The sequence below is a fragment of the Melanotaenia boesemani genome, chromosome 3, assembly GCF_017639745.1.
Source record: "Melanotaenia boesemani isolate fMelBoe1 chromosome 3, fMelBoe1.pri, whole genome shotgun sequence".
In the NCBI taxonomy this organism is placed as follows: domain Eukaryota; kingdom Metazoa; phylum Chordata; class Actinopteri; order Atheriniformes; family Melanotaeniidae; genus Melanotaenia; species Melanotaenia boesemani.
This window is the reverse complement of record NC_055684.1, coordinates 30461249-30478212: the sequence shown is the minus strand read 5'-3', so window position 1 is coordinate 30478212 and position 16964 is coordinate 30461249. Positions and strand designations below refer to the sequence as shown.

General features: G+C 40.0%; 1 protein-coding gene and 1 long non-coding RNA gene across 8 annotated transcripts in view; one reads left to right on the top strand and one right to left on the bottom strand.

The window, feature by feature from the left end:
- erbb3a (erb-b2 receptor tyrosine kinase 3a) overlaps positions 1-11405 on the top strand; it is a 48700-nt gene extending 37295 nt beyond the window's left edge. For 4 of the 7 annotated variants that reach the window (XM_041980474.1, XM_041980473.1, XM_041980477.1 and 1 more), the window contains 27 exons: positions 328-514; positions 856-981; positions 1433-1498; positions 1772-1890; positions 3112-3253; positions 3448-3561; positions 3831-3948; positions 4102-4175; positions 4289-4379; positions 4541-4558; positions 5341-5558; positions 5650-5782; positions 5905-5998; positions 6259-6413; positions 6494-6550; positions 6646-6787; positions 6881-6991; positions 7098-7196; positions 7613-7798; positions 7900-8055; positions 8176-8251; positions 8360-8506; positions 8613-8710; positions 8796-8984; positions 9090-9158; positions 9249-9510; positions 9880-11405. In XM_041980474.1, the coding sequence (XP_041836408.1) occupies positions 328-514; positions 856-981; positions 1433-1498; positions 1772-1890; positions 3112-3253; positions 3448-3561; positions 3831-3948; positions 4102-4175; positions 4289-4379; positions 4541-4558; positions 5341-5558; positions 5650-5782; positions 5905-5998; positions 6259-6413; positions 6494-6550; positions 6646-6787; positions 6881-6991; positions 7098-7196; positions 7613-7798; positions 7900-8055; positions 8176-8251; positions 8360-8506; positions 8613-8710; positions 8796-8984; positions 9090-9158; positions 9249-9510; positions 9880-10655 (4023 nt within the window). In that variant the 3' untranslated portion in view covers positions 10656-11405. The remainder of the gene's footprint in view (positions 1-327; positions 515-855; positions 982-1432; positions 1499-1771; positions 1891-3111; positions 3254-3447; positions 3562-3830; positions 3949-4101; positions 4176-4288; positions 4380-4540; positions 4559-5340; positions 5559-5649; positions 5783-5904; positions 5999-6258; positions 6414-6493; positions 6551-6645; positions 6788-6880; positions 6992-7097; positions 7197-7612; positions 7799-7899; positions 8056-8175; positions 8252-8359; positions 8507-8612; positions 8711-8795; positions 8985-9089; positions 9159-9248; positions 9511-9879) is intronic. The other 3 variants (XM_041980480.1, XM_041980475.1, XM_041980479.1) reach the window with 3 other exon arrangements.
- A 1019-nt stretch (positions 11406-12424) lies between these two features.
- LOC121637151 lies at positions 12425-14179 on the bottom strand. The gene is made up of 3 exons (XR_006009803.1): positions 14019-14179; positions 13261-13263; positions 12425-12437 (listed from the first exon to the last, which is right to left on the bottom strand). It is a non-coding gene; the product is annotated as an uncharacterized LOC121637151 (long non-coding RNA).
- Between the last annotated feature and the right edge of the window lie 2785 nt (positions 14180-16964).

Below are 16964 nucleotides of genomic sequence, written 5' to 3'. Positions count from 1 at the left end.
AAGTGTGTAGCTAAAAAGAATTACTAACCAGTCTGGACATGGATGTGAATCAACCAATGCCAGAAACATTCCACATGTGAGCTTTCCCCAGAAATCACACAGTTGGTGTTTACAGAGGGTTGTGTCACTATGAGATCATTATATTGTCCTCCTGGTCTTTTATTCATAGCATTGCCTTGATGGTGACTAATTTAAAGAGAGAGACACACCTGTGCTACTAGGTTGTGACCCTGAAAACAATCTGTTCAACCAAAGCAGGAAAGAAAGATTTTTTTTAAAAAACTACTGCATTTTATCCTATTCTTTTTTTTTTTTTAAATCTTGCAGTCTATTAAGGAGGTGACCGGCTACATCCTGTTTGCCCTCAATGAGTTCTCTCGCCTACCTTTGGACAACCTGCGTGTCATCAGAGGCACCACTCTGTATGAGAACAAGTATGCTTTGGCTGTGATGATCAACTATCAAAAAGGCGGGCAGTATGGTGTTCAAGAGCTGGGCCTGACGCACCTTACAGGTATTCAGTTCATGTATGGTGTGTGTTTAAAGTGTGGGAGGCTACAGTGGAGTAGATAAGAGGTGAATGTGCACTCTGTTACTGTTGGCACTTTGATTTCCACACAGCGCAGCCACACCCTCAGAATACTGTGCAGTGATGTGTGTAGTCTCGGAGAAGTCCCTGGAATGTCTCTGCTCAACTGCCAAACTGTCGCTGTAACATGAGCTCTGTCAGATTACCCTGTGATTGTATGTGATGTAGTAAACAGCGAGTGGCAGCATTTGATGGGATGAGTCACAGGCCTGTCCAGACATGCTTTGCTAAATGTCATTCTCCATTTGCATGTGTGGCGACCACAGAGATTCTGGACGGAGGAGTCAATATCATCCAGAATAAGTACCTGAGCTACGCCCCGCAGGTGAACTGGTTGGACATAGTGAAGGATGAAACAGCTGAATTAAAGATTGAAGACAATGGTCCTGAAAGTGAGTCCAAAGTGTGATAAATACACGTATGAGCATGTGGGTGTATGCACATATATCTCTGGGCAACCAGAATTTAATTTCTCATCAAAATATAAATGCAAGACTTGAACAAAACATGTTGGGTGTTTTCCACATATACAGTATTTATAGTGCAAACTATTCCTTCAACTGTTTTTGACTACAGCTCAGCAAAACAAGGCGACTAAATGATTAAATAAAGTAATGAACACCTGGGATAGAAACCAATAACTCTTTCAGTGTATGGGCTAACATGAGGGCCTTCAAGATTGTCAAAATTGCTTTCAGACTTCAGCTTGTGTTTACTTTATAAATGCATTTACTGATGATAGATTGATATAGGAAACAAGTTTCCCTGAATTTCATTGTTCAGGGAAAATTGTTTCCTTACTGGGCAAATGACAATAAACACTCTGAATCTTGAATGTTACAGAGCCTTGTGACAAAGCATGTGGAGACGTGCCATGTTGGGGACCAGGAAATGACACATGCCAGATCTGTGAGTGACATCAAGACCCTTATCTATACACACTTCACTGATCATGCACTTACACAGATCTATAAAGCAACAAGTTGCCCTGGAGTGTTTCAAAGATGAGAAATGAAGCATGGGCAGTACAAGATTAAAGTCTTGTGATGAAGATTTATTTAAACTTCATTACTTAACTTGAACTTTAATTTGTATTAATGGCATTTGTGTGTTACACCTTTGCACTAATTTTCAGCTGCTGACATTGTGAAATGGATTAACATCCTCCCCTCTGTTTTACAGTGACGAAGACAGTGTGCGCTCCTCAGTGTAATGGCCGATGCTTTGGTAAAAACCCGAGTGAATGTTGCCACAGCGAGTGTGCTGGAGGCTGCACAGGCTCCCTTGATACAGACTGCTTCGTGAGTATGAAGTTTCTGTAGGACTTCCTACAATATCACTGATATAAACTGATATAAACTACCAGTCAAACGTTTGGACACAACCATTAGATTTAATGAGAAAGTGTGTTCAAACTTTCGACTGGTACTGTACATCTATTAAAAAAAGTACAAGTTACTGGATTTATTCCTGCTATTTCTTCCTAGGGCTATTACTGAAGTTAAAAAAGGCCATCTAAGTGACAATCTAAAAAAATCAGAAGAGGTCATAATCATTCAGCATGGGATGTGTTATCATATGCATTTTCCAAAATATTATTAACTATATAAACATGTACATAGTGGTTCTGTACCACTAGATGTCTCTACATCAGATTAATTTCACCTTTAAGAGACATGCATAAATCACTAAAGGAGCTCAAACCAGTCAGGGCTTTGACAGAGTCCATCTGAGAGTGTTCTGGAATATATGGCAGTGGGACATTAACAATTTAGGCTTTGGACTCTGGTTTACTCTCGTGTGGCATCTTTGTAAATTGGACTTACCTCCTGATGATAGCATCAGGTCCCATCATTCTGTTATCTGGGGAGTTTGAAGGCTGGTGAGACACCACAAACTTTGCTGTTTTTTTCTGGTCCTTCTTAAACTTTTATCATGGAGTTGTTTGCTGTCCTGCTAGGGCGGATGCCACTAAAGGGGAGTGCAGTTGGTAAATAGGGAGGTGATGTCATGTGAATATCAGGATGCAGATTCTTCCAGCAGAATATTGCATTATGGCAAAATGAGCTTTGTTGTTTCAAAAATGAAAAGGAAGCATGAACTGCTACTTGGGCGTGTAGAATATCTTTCCTCGGTTTTGTTTTAGCCATCAAGGCTTTTGTCAGTACAAGTAGCAAAAAACAAACAAACAAAACAAAACAAAAAAAAAAACACTTTTTGCCACTTGCCATGACGAAAGCCTTGATGGATGAAATGCGTAGGCAAGTATCATTTTTAATTGGCATGTATATTTTTTTAACTATATCAGTCAATATTTAATAAAGGCTTTTTATTTCTCATCCCCTTGAGTGCCTCAGTCCTCTCTTTATAGTAGAGCTTTGTTGTTTGTTTAAAAGTTATAGATGATTGATATATACACACAAATGATGTGAAAACATTGCTTTTCTTATTGTAAAATGTCTAAAAATCTGCTGTAAAAGGATCTGTTATGTCTATATATGTTGTGTATGTTGCATTTACAGGCTTGCAAGAACTTCAACAACTCGGGATCGTGTGTGCCTCAGTGTCCTCAGACTATGATCTACAACAAACAAACATTTAAAATGGAGCCCAACCCCAATGCAAAGTACCAGTATGGCTCTATTTGTGTGGCCCAGTGTCCTGGTTGGTTTCCCCATCCCTCCCACACACACACTCATAAAAACAGCCACTGTTCTTTCTATATGAGTACAGATTTTATGTTTATGTTTCATAAAGCTCCAGCTGTTAAACTGCTAGAAAGGCTTACTAAATAATCAATGTAGTTCCAGCTGCACAGCCTTGTAGTGGTTTACATAATTTTTTCTATTTCTGAACAGCAAACTTTGTTGTGGACGACAGCTCGTGTGTGAGCAACTGCCCATCAGATAAAATGGAAGTGGAGAAAAATGGAGTGAAGCGATGTGAGCCCTGTGTAGGCCTCTGTCCAAAAGGTATTGCTGACTACAGCTTCAAATGTCCCATTTGAAATACATCGTTTCCCATGAAGGTGGAATAGAAAATTATTTCAACTTTATGGGCAACGACTAAAGTTGCAACTTATCCCAGTTTCTAAAAGATATAGCAGGTGGTGATGGATGTGGTTTTACATTTGGCTTTATGTACTGTTTAGCTGTACTGTTTGCTCACAAAACCCTAATAGATTCATTATTATTTTTCTTTGTTTTATATTTTCTTTTTCTCTTCTTCATTTTCCTTCCAGTTTGTCATGGCACTGGAAGTCAATCCAGGCAAACCGTTGATGCTCATAACATTGACAGTTTTATAAACTGCACTAAGATCCAGGGCAATCTGCACTTCCTGGTAATAGGAATAAAAGGGTAAATACAACTCTTTCTTGTAGTGGTCGAAAGTCCTATTTTAAAATACAGTGCAGGTTACGCTATGACTAGCAGGTCATTAAGTATTTTTATCCATTTTTTAAAGTATGGTATTTTGCTATAGATGTTTATTTTGTCTCTGTTTCTTGAAAGTGATGAGTACACCGGCATACCAGCTCTTGATCCAGAAAAACTCAAAATTTTCAACACTGTCCAGGAGATCACAGGTGAGAGTCAATCACTTATTAAACTATGTGGAGGTTGTTTTTTCTTGTTAGTGTCACATTATGGTATTTTCTGTCTGATTAAAACCTCTGAAACACATTGTCTCTATCATCAGATATCCTCAGTATCCAGTCATGGCCTGAAAGCATGTCTGACCTGTCAGTCTTCTCCAACCTCCAAACAATTCAAGGCAGAACTCTTTACAAGTGAGCTTTTATTTCTTTTTCACTCTTTGAATTTACATAGTTTTTTTTTCAAGGTCGTTTTATGTTGTATCCTGAACTGCAGTTCACTGATATGAATCTGATTTTTTTGTGTGTCTGTATCTCTTTACTTCCTTCTTATGTGACATGTTTACCCTGTTTAGAGGAGTTAGCTCTAGAAGGTACAGTAAATGTTTTACATGCTCATTTTTTGTCTCACTGGGATTTTGTGGTGGTGGGCTTATATCTTTAATTAGTTTGCATACTGTTTGTGCACACTCTCTTTATAATTTTTTTTCCCTCCTTTAAGTTTTGGGTGTTAAATTGTGGAATCTAGGGGTGTGGCTGTGTTTTGTGGAATCAAAGACTTTCCTTAATGAAGAGATTTTAAACCAACTTACTGTTTATGTCATGTTGACATGCAATCACAAAATTCCTACTGCTGCACTGAAATATTCAACTCTCAAACTAATTTAAACCTATCTGATTTATTTAGATGTATTTCACTTTTAAACTTTTATTATGTAGAGACATATGTATTTCAATTTGAAAGGCATATTAGATTTTTAAAGGTTTAACAAATACAAGTCGCAGAAAAAAATCCTTAAATTATGCTCAACACTTAAAATCAACCATGAACACTCATGGTAGAACAATTATTTAAGCTGGGGTCTTGTCTTCAGATGTTCAGCAACTCAGGAAACTTAGTTTTCTTTCTACAAACATGTATTTTCTGTTTGAATTAGTAACCTTGGAAATGCTCACTAGCATGATTTTGAAATAGCAAAACTTAAATTTGCATGTGTGCGGAAAAAAACCCCCAAAGTGAGCCATGAATTTTAGATGGATTTTAAACGAAAATTTTCAGGGGTTAGTAACATTTAATCAACTTTTATATTCTTTTGAACAAAGTTACTTCTGGCCTTTCTATCCTACACACTGACTTGCTTGTCTTTTGTTTCAGGGGCTACTCTCTCCTGGTGGTGAGGATCAAATCCTTGACCTCCCTTGGCTTAAAGTCGCTTCAGAGAATCAATGATGGTGGTGTCTACATCACAGGGAACAAAAATCTCTGCTACTACCAGACTGTGAACTGGACGCGTATCCTAAACAGCAACTCCCGTCAGCAGAGGCGCCAGAAGCACATCGACATTAAAGATAACAGACTGCCAACTGTCTGTTGTAAGTAATGGTTTTTAACATTTTTCTTAACATCATTGATGACTGTGGTACATTGTCAAATGAATTTCTCTCTCCTCTGCTGTGTGTGTAGCTAACGAAGGCCATGTATGTGACCCTCTGTGCTCGTCTGATGGCTGCTGGGGTCCTGGGCCAGATCAGTGCGTTTCTTGCAAGAAGTACAGCCGGGGAGGGACGTGTGTGCCAGACTGCTTGTTCTTAACTGGGTCAGTCTTCTTGAAAAACCCTAATATCATCAATAAGAAAATAAATAGCCTATGTGCTTTAATGTGAATGATGTTGATTGTGTTCGACTGCTGAAAAAAGTGATTTTTGGCTTTAAATGTAGGGAGAAGAGGGAGTTTGCTACTCCGTCGGGGGAGTGTATGCCCTGTCACCATGAGTGTAAGGTCCAAGAGGGGAAGGAGACCTGCAGGGGCCCGGTATGATATTCTCTGATGATTAATCACCTCATTACAGGGTTCAGCCCATATTGCAGCAATTGGGTAGATGAACAATCACATGTCTTAAAGGGTTAAGTTAAAGTGACTTTTAGTTTAAGCCAACTGCTGCCCCCTAGTGACATCTCAATTGGCATGTCTGTATTCTAGATTTTCAGTGGTTTAGAACTGTCTCTTTCTCTTTTGAGCTTTTCTTTTATCTTCAGCTTATTTTATTGTTTTTTTGTTTTTTTTTTGTCAAGGGAGCAGATCAGTGTGTAGCATGTGCTAGCCTGCAGGATGGCCCACATTGTGTCCCCTCATGTCCTGAGGGTGTGATGGGTGGGGAAGGAGTCATCTTTAAATACCCCAACAAGCAGGGTCGTTGTGAACCATGCCACATCAACTGCACCCAAGGGTGAGTAATGAGCAGAAACCTGGGATAGAACACCCATGCTTTTCTCTCTAAAGCTGACCAGCATTGTGATCTGGGTTCAGGTGTACTGGACCAGGAATTCGGGACTGTGTGGAACTGTCTTCCCGATACATTTCTGGGTAAACACTTCTCTCATTCAGACATATTTTACTTTGAGATTTTGATTCTTTATCGAGTGCTGAATGTGTTACGATGTTTTCATTTCTGTCATTAGACAAGCGACCACAGGCATCGTATTGGGAGCGATTGCCTTTGTCTTTGTTTCATTTTCTGTTTTCATCTTGACTGTTCTGTACCGACGAGGTCTCGCAATCCGGCGCAAGCGAGCTATGAGGAGATACATGGAGAGTGGAGAAGTCAGTCAGCAATTCTACTCTATGTTTCATAGTGCTGATGCTAAGATATTTTATAATTATCAACATTATTAACATTATTATGTGTGTCAACAGAATTTTGAGCCTTTGGAAGAGAAAGAGAAAGTCCAAGCCCGAATCTTGAAACCCACAGATCTGCGTAAGATCAAGCTGCTTGGTAATGGAGTCTTTGGATCTGTTCACAAGGTGCTTATTATTTTGATGTTGTTTTTTTTGTCAAATTTTCATCTTGCACATTTGATTTTCCTTTAGCAAATTCTGAAGCTGTCTCTTTGCTTTCTGTACTTCACAGGGCATTTGGATTCCTGAAGGAGACACAGTAAAGCTGCCTGTTGCCATAAAAACAATCCATGATCGCATTGGGCGTCAGACATTTTATAAGCTGACAGATGTAAGAAAATGAGACCTTATTAAACACCAAAAAAAAAGGGGGGGGGGGGGGGGGGGGGGGGGGGGGGGGCAGGTTTTGTTTTGGTCCCCCTCATGCCTCCAACACAGCTACTATATGATCCATTAGGGCACACACAGATCCTGAAGGGGAGGCATCTCAGGGGATTTCATTTGTTCTGGGACTAGATACTTGATTAGATTTAAATGTGGTGCATGTCTTTGGCTCTCTGTTGTGGTCCCACTTCATGTAAAAAAAAATAGAACTCACATGAATATCAGCAGAACTTTGCAACATAGAGATTATTCTTCTTTCAGGGATTTGAATGTTTTGGCTTTTCTTGTGTGAAATAGTCCTTTAAACCAAGAACTCTCACTTAATGTTGACATTTAACGATTTAACCTAAATGGTCATTGCAGCACATGATTGCAATGGGACGCATGAACCACATTAACGTCGTCAGGACACTTGGCATCTGTCCTGGTGAGAGCCTGCAGCTTGTCACCCAGCTCACCAATCAAGGCTCCCTGCTAGAGCACGTCAGGAACAACAAGAACAAGCTCAGTCCACAGAGGCTGCTCAACTGGTGTGTTCAAATCGCAAAGGTAAAGAACCAAGATATTTAGCAGTTTTTTTCTGAGCATGTACAGTTTTCTTCATATATGCACATGTTCCACTGAGCACATTGTTCTTCTCTCACCACCAGGGTATGAATTACCTGGAGGAGAACAGGATAGTCCACAGAAACTTGGCTGCCAGAAATGTACTTCTGAACAATAATTTCACAGCCCAGATTTCAGACTATGGCATTGCAGACCTGCTCTATCCTGATGAAAAAAAATACTTTTACAATGAGGTCAAGGTTAGTTGTTTTGCAAAAAAAAAAAAAAAAAGAAAGAAAGATCCTATAGACAAATACATTTTCAGTAAGATTGTGAAATTTTTCTCGGACTTCAAACCTTATTTATTTATTTATTGTTAGACACCAATTAAGTGGATGGCCTTGGAAAGCATCTTGTTTCGCAGATACACTCATCAGAGTGATGTCTGGAGTTATGGTGAGCATCAAGTAAAAGTGCCCGAGTAATAAATAATGTTTCAAAACTCATACATAGATTGTGTACATCAGTTTTCAGTCCACATTAAGCTCCTCTCTTTCATTTTAGGTGTGACAATATGGGAGATGATGTCTTATGGGACAGAACCATATGCATTAATGCGTCCACAGGCAGTTCCTGATCTGCTGGAGAAGGGCGAGCGTCTTTCCCAGCCTCAAATATGCACCATTGATGTGTACATGGTCATGGTTAAGTGTAAGTAACTACATTTTGATGTCCTGACTCTTTAGTTTCGAATAGAGTTGCTCCACCTCAAAAAACAGTGCCAAATTACAGATATTTTTCTTCTTAATTTCACCAGGTTGGATGATTGATGAGAATGTCCGTCCAACATTTAAGGAGCTGGCCAGTGAATTTACTAAAATGGCCAGAGACCCTCCCCGCTATCTGGTTATCAAAGTAAGATCTTCCCTGCTCGATCAGTACCGTATTTTAAATTATTTTAACTGTGAATGAAAATCTTTGAATCATCTCGGTCTGTCAGGAGGATTGCAGCCAACAGGATTCACCTCCAGATGAAGTTACCCAACGGAGTGCCGACCTGGATGACCTGGATGATCCAGAAATTGATCTAGAGGACTTGGGGGCAGAGGGAGTGGTGGATGGCATCGCTCCAACATCCCACTACCTGTCCAAGAGTGTCAGTCGTCTCTCCAGGATGGACACTCATAGAGTATGGGACACAATTCTCAGTTAATCTAATGGCCAGTTTATGTTCTGGAAGATGCTTTTCTGGCCTTTATTATCTACATCTAATTTTTTTTGTTTTGTGGTTAAGGTGACTCTTAATCCATCAACTGGGACTGGATACTTGCCTATGACTTCAGGTGTTGACAATACAGTACAGGTAGCTAAAACAAGCTTTTGTACCGTCAGACTAAATCATATGTAAACTGTTGTCAGATTGCTAATTCAATGATTTTGTTGTTTTATGTAGGCTATGTGGCAGTCTCGCTCTCGACTAAACTCTGCACGCACTATGTCTGAGAGCTCTGAGGGCTGTGGGACAGCAGTGGAGCAGGAGATGAGCGAGGACTTCTCACTGGCAGGAAGCTTGAAAAGAAGACGCCACAGAGAGGACAGTGCTTATGTGTCACAGAGAGACAGCATGTCCGGTGGACCACCAGAGACTCCCTCCTCAGAGATGGAGGAAGAAGACCTGAATGGATACGTACTTCCTGGAAGCACCCCAGAAAGAGGTGACACCATGATTTTATCTTTTAAATATCATATAATGTGTTAAATGTGAAATAATGTTAGGATACAGAGATTTTTGTACAAAATGCAAATTTGCTGCTTTCTCTTTTGTTGTTTTTTCATGATAAAAAGCATGTAGCCACATTTAGAGGTGTCATCACTGTTGTTGGATTTTTTTTTAAGTATAGAAAAAGTCCAAAAACCATATGGATATTTAAATGTATTTTTAAATTTACTTTACAATTAAAACAGTAGCCAATTCCAATACCAAATAGATTCAAAAACTGGATTTATGGCTTCAGCATAGCTATAAAATGTGTTAAATTAAACAAAAATTCTACATAATTTAATCCATCATTGTTTTGTTTTAGATCCTCTCCTGTTCTCATCCCGAGCCATTCCTGGCAGAATAGGCAAGTCTCATTCAGGCCTCTTGGATGACCCAGATGATGAAGAATATGAGTACATGAACAAGCAGATGTGTGTGACGTCTGTTTCACAGAGGCACAATGGCCAGGGATCAAAATCGAACAAGAAACGAACCTCCTCTGTGTCATCACAAGCAACGGCATGTTCCTCTGAAAGCACACTGTCCATGGAAGTCAGAGGAGGGCACACAAGGAGCAAAGACTACTCTGATTCAGAGCAGCAGGGATCCAGCAAAGTTGAATATGAATACATGGACATCAGAGGTAGCGAAAAAAAGGAAATCCCTCCCACACATGATCCTCCTCCACCCCCAGTTTCAATGAGGATGAGAGGAAAGGTGGAGGAGGAAGAGGAGGATGAATATGTGGAGGACAGTAACTATCATTACACAAACAAACAGCCGAAGCTGCGGCAAGCTCTTCAAGACAAAAGGGAGCTGAAGATTCAAGGGAGAGATGATGGTGAGGTATATGAATATGAGGACATGGACTACTTTGCTGCCCCACCACCTATAGATACAGTAGTGTACCAGAACATGCAAAGAGAGGAAGAGGGAGCAGTAGGTGGCACACAGACTCCTCCGTCTGGGTTCAACCCCCACATGAAAGTGCAAGCAGGAGTTGGGATGGGAGAACCTGCTGCTGGTGACAGATCTTTTGACAATCCAGGCTACTGGCACAGCAGGATGTTCCTAAAGACCAATGCAGTATCCACATGAAGAACATTTTAAATCTCGTCTCTGGGACACAGCAATGAAGGAACTAAAAGGAAAGACACAATGTAGCCTATAAAAAAACATCTGTGTGATTATAATTGTACCTCTGTTGTTTATATTAGAAGCCAATTGTGGACATTTTAAAATATACAAATGAAAATAAATAAACTTCAAAAATATGCTAAACTTTTAAAATAATTACATCACAGAGAGCAGTAGTTTTCTACTTTTCTGATCTTTATCACTACCTTTATCATATGTAAATATAGATTTAAGATACCTTTATGCAGCTCACATATGTTTTTTGCCAGATGTTCAAACCAATTCTTGCCTCCTACAGAATGTCAAGAATGAAAAGTGTGCACAATTTTTAGATTGACTTCCGTCAGTATATAGAAAAATGTGATTTCTTGTTTGTTTGTAATATTTTCACTTTGAGCAGCTAATTTTTTATAGAAAGTTTGTCATAATGATAACATACATGATCATTCTTTTCATATTATGTTAGTAGAAATGGGCTACCATGCATTTTAAAAGGTATAGAATGTTAGGGATTTCAGGAATTAACAGCACTGAGTGTTGAAACACTAACAGAAAAGAACAGATAGCAAGCTATATTTTTCTGTTTACATTTTGAACTGATGAAATATTTTAGAGAACAAATGACATTGTGGGGAACTATCTCTTCAGACTTCTTATAATGATGATAAATGAAACACATTTTCATACTCAATAAAAATACTTTGAACAGCTGTTTGGAGCAAATTTGTATATTGATTGACATCTACATTACAGATGCAATTCATGAACTAAGGTTCATGAACTATATATATATATATATATATACATATATATATGCATGGTGGTGTGGTGGTGAGTACCGCAGCCTCACAGCAAGGTCACTGGTTTGAGCCTGGGTTGGGGGAAGGTTCAAACCTGGGGGGTGGTGGCCTTTCTGCGTGGAGTTTGCATGTTCTCCCCGTGTATGCGTGGGTTCTCTCTGGGTTCACTGGCTTCCTAATTGGTCACTCTAAATTCTGAGTGAGTGTGAATGATTGTTTGTGTCATAAGGGCTGGTCTGCATCACCTGCAGCTCATGCAATCAGGCTCATCTGCTCCACCTGGGCTATATGAGTGCTCACTCTCCTCACCTGTTCATCACCCTATTTAATCTCTCCTCAGTTTCTGCTTCCCTGCCAGATGGTCATCAACAATCCTTGTGCGATATCCTGCATTAATTCTTGTCTTGTTCTAGATCCCTGTTGCTGACCTTGCTACTACTCTTGAACTCCCCATTGCCTGATCCCCTGTCGGACTTCCTATCTAGATTTTGACCCCTTTTTGGACCGACTACTGATCTCTGCCTAGCCCCACTGCCTGGACCTGGTTGCCACTCCTGCCATCAAACTGCTTCCTTCCTGCCTCCACTCTTCCCAGCACTCAAAATAAACTGTTCAAAACTTATGACAGTGTGTGGGCTGAATTTCCGGGTCTTCCTGAGATGACCATAACAGTTTGTCCCTTTCTGTGTTGTCCCTGCGATGGACAAAGCAGTACAGATGATGGACAAAGCAGTACAGATAATAAATGAATATGTGCAGTATGTGGTCTGACAGGATGAGCATGTATGTAAATATGTAAACCCAGTTTACATGTATTCACATATATTCAAAAATACCACTGTTTAAAAAAAAATTGCTTTCGCCCAGATTTTTGGTTGGTTGTTAGTTTTGAACATAGCTGTTTAAAGCTGTGTACTTCTAACTTTTAACTTTTCTTTCTTGGCTCCAAACCCCATTATTTCAGCTTTGTCTTCAGTTAACTGAAGGAAGTTCTGGCACATCCAGTCTTTAACTGTGGTAACATATTTTGATGTTTGTCATAATCTGAGCGAGTGGCAGCTTGTGGATGTTGAGAACAGCAGTGGCCCCAGGTTGGAGCCTTGGGGAATGCCACAGGTTAATTTGGTTCGCTCAGATTTATAGTTACCTATAGACACAAAGTAGTCCTTGACTTTTAAATAGAACTCAAACCAATTAACTGCTGTGCCAGAAAGTACTACCCAGTTTTTCAGCCGGTCTAGTAAGTTGTTATGGTCGACCGTGTCAAATGCAGCACTGAGATCTAGCAGTACCAGGACTGAAATGTTTCTGCTATCTGTGCTCAAGCGGGTGTCATTAAAGACCTTAACTAGAGCAGTCTCAGTGCTGTGGTGTGGCCGAAAACCTGACATCAAAACAGTTATTTAGTGTCAGGAAGTTGTGTAGCTGTTAAAATACTGCTTGTTCTATAATCTTACTAAGAACGGGGAGGTTTGATATCAGCCTGTAGCTGCTCATGAGTGACGATTCTAAGTTTTTCTTATTCAGTAGTGGTTTGATGACGGCTGTTTTTAGGGTCTGTGAGAAGACATCTGAAAGCAGAGACGTGTTTACAATCTGTAAGATATCTAAGGCCATGCATCCTGGCAGGGCATCAGGACAGCAAATGGTGGTTTTATTTGTGTCTCTAAATGGTGTAGCAGATTCCAGCGTCTTCAAAATAAAGATTGGAACCTTTGTTTAATTGTGACTGAATTAAACAATCTCTGAGGATTTTCTCTCCTTACAGACTAACAGTCTCACTCCCAAAGTGGGTGTCTGACTCAAATTCATGACTTGGGTTCCAGCTCCACAGGTCAACAAAGGTCGACTCTCCCCAACATGGACTGGGAAGGACTTCATTAGGTTATTTACGAGACCTGGGAAATTTCTGAACTTTAATCCTCTGCAACATAAATTTGCTTTTTAGTTAACAACCAAAGGGTCCCAGATGCAACTCTTCATCCAAGATGTCCACTTTGAAACTGTTTCTTACTAAACTTGTGTTTTCCTTCCACTGATAAGCGGAAACCCCCTTTAACAGGACACCTGGACACACCAAGAAACGTTTATCTTAACATTCCAGAGGGTAATAAAGTGTCTTAATGTTTCTCTGTGTCCCAGCAAGAGGAGACAAAGACTTTGTGTGAAGAGTAAAAGATCATACTTTTACTAGTCAACAATGTTCATTTAAATAGATACATATATATATGTGTGTTTTATCTTGATACCATGCGCATGCATATAATCATTATCATTTTGTACAAGGTTTAATCAACAAGCTTGATTAATTGGTGACCTGAAACTTTATTACTGTGTTTGTGTGAGATATAACCTTTTTACTATTTTTCTTGTCTTTTCGATGATTCACTGATGGATTTTAATGATGTCTCATTTAAGGCTTTAGTAACTTGGATATATGGATATATTCACAAAATGTTTAATTTGATAAGTCTTTACAACATGATCAGACCAGTCCCTCTGTATCTGCTATCTGACCCAAAACCAGCCCACAAGACTGTTATTGGTCAAGATAATGGTCACACATCCTTCCATGGGGTGTGTCTTCAAAACTAACACTTTTTGAACTCAGAACAAAGAGTTTAGTTCTCCCTTCCTTTTGGCTCTTCCTTCTTGCTCTTCCTCCGTTGCTCTCTTCCTTAAGTGGACTTCAAGTCTTCTTCAACCCATCCTCTCCAGACATGGCCCTCTTCCAGAGTTAGGACACTTGGTCTGAACGCCAGAGAGAGAGAGAGAGATGCTGCCAGAGAATTAAGTTTGCAGTGATGTGAAGAACATCACTACCGATACTAAAGTTTGTGCCTGCATACCAGATGCATGATTGACAATTTTTGGCTCTTTTTGGACTCCGTAGTTCATTCCTTTTTTCCAGCTAATACTTCGCTTTTCTTGAGTTTTTATCTTTTGGACTTTTAATATAGATCCTAAATAGATCCTACAGAGTTTCTTCTTTTTTTGGACTGACCTAAAGCTGGACCTTTTCAGCTTTGCCATATCACAGCAAGTCATTCACTGTCCATCATCGATACCACCAGCCGAGCCGCGGGAGAGTCCGCATCCGCAGAGCTGCCTGATCCAAAACTTCGGACCACCACGTGACGCATCTTCTGGCCTTCTGGAAGTCGCTCGGGATCCAAACCACCTGCGCCAACTTCCTCACTTGCCATCAGAGTCACCACAACGGTCGTAAGTCGGCTCGATCCAAACAGAACCGGACGAGTCCTGCTCGGATCAATTCTCTGCTTTTCTGCTCAAGAATGGTTGGTTGTCTGACAGTGACCTAGTAGTTCTACATCTTAGTTAAACCTCCAGTTTAACAGATGAGATTCAGTTTTCCCTCTTTTCTTTTAGGATTTAGAGATCTTTTTCAGTCCTGAACCTTAGTTTAATTAACACCACAGGTTAATTAACTTTTGCTCATTTCTTGCATACATTTCATTCATTCTGACACATTGAAATAAGATTTTGGTTTGAACTCCATATTCTGCATTTACCCATGTTTGATTCATTTTTCCATGCGAAGTCCTTTGTAAATATTTCCTTTTCATTTATGCATGATTAGTTTAGTAATAAATATTTCATATTTATCCTATGGTCTGGTTATTGTGAACTTCTCCTTTGAACCATGTTATGGGTCCCTTCGACGTAAGAATTCACGTTAGTAGCGTCCTGAGACTGATTGATTGATAACTGATTGATTTCTAGCTTGAATTAATTAATTTATTCAATTAATTAATTTAGTTCTCTAATGGTGTCCACACAGCCATTAGATTAGGATAAAGCTATCTGTGTGGTGGTGCCCCACGAGGAAATTAACAAGTAATTCCAAGAAATTATGAAAATTAATAATTTTATTAAATATCTTTAATGTTTAATGACGCTTAACGCTACAGTGGACACAGGGACATATGTCCTGCACCTGGCATGGTAACACTGGCTGACTGCCTGATTTTTTAAAGTGGCAACCTTTACCACTCAAAGAGTCATTTGGACCCGTTTCCCACTTTAAAGAAAACATTGGGAGCCACAAATCCCTTTTGACATTTAAAATCAAATAACACTGCATATAATGTTTTTTTGTTTTGGGTTTTTTTCTTTGCCTTTATTTTATATATAAACAAAATGTCTTGTATTTATTAAATCAGTGAATGACTGCAGAGAAAACAACATTGCATTTCTGCGTGCAACAAAAACATTTTAAATGATAAAAAAAGACATTGGGTTGAAGGTTACTTTCAAGGAAAATACCCAATATCTATTTAAGGCCTTAGCTACTTAAGAACAAGCACCAACCTTAAATTATCCACCAGCAGCAAACCAAAAATGCCATCCTTTCTCTGTGTGCCATCTGGCACGTACAGTCAGTGGTCCAATTTCAAGTTTCCAACCCAAGTTTGTCCGGTTTGGGGAGGTTTTCTATATCACGCCATTTGTGATTCTGAGCAAGAACGGCCCACAGATGGGTAACATCTTCAAGATCTGCTGTCAAGCGTTTAAACTTGAACACCCATATGTCTTTGTTGCCAGTTCCATCTCAAGATTAGGTTGACTAGCACCTGCTAATGCAGTTGTATTTAAGATGGATCTAGGCTTAGGAGAGTGACAGGGAAGGATAATGTAGGTTTTTTTCCCTCTCTGAAAAGATTTGTTTCCCAAACGATGTTTGCGGTGATTGCAGAACGTAAATACTCTGAATTTATCATGTGAGCTTCTTTGAATTCTCTGAAACTGGGGAAGTGAGACAGTGTCCCTTTATATAAATCTCTGGGTTTACTGACTGAGTTCAGTCCACAATATATTTTTGAAACTGTATCATACAGTATCTGTACTAACAATGTTTTCTTCCAGTACCTGGTTTGATTACTCAGTCACTTCACATGCTTCTTATTACTCTCTCTGTGTATTTATACCCCATGTTTTTCAGTTTTCCTTGTCAGATCCTTGTGTTTTATCCCTGTAGGGTGTGGTTTTTCTGTTTCTGAGTTCTGTTTCCTACCTGATCTGCCTGCATTTGAGTCCTCACGTCCGCCGAAAACGTGACAGCGGGATCTACCCAGACATGTACCCAGCAGACAGATGGAATTGGCCACATATGGACCCAGAGGGCCACCCTTATATCACTTCGGCAGAGTTGGTGAGCTGGCTGGAGTGGTGAGCCACCCTGACAGACGATTCTCTGGAAAGGTCGATGTTCTGGGGGTCCAGATTGGCGGTCTGGACACCTCCTGACAGACCCATGTCTCAGGGATCTATATGGGCCGCAGATGTGGCCAAATGGAGGCGAGGCTGTAGATGACCTTGCTTCACACTGTCACTGCCAGCTCCATGGTCCACGTCTCAGGCGTCACTGCCAGCTCCACGGTCCATGTCTCCAGTGTCTCTGCCTGCTCCACGCCTCTCGTCTCTAGAGTCTTCGCCGGCTCCACGCCTC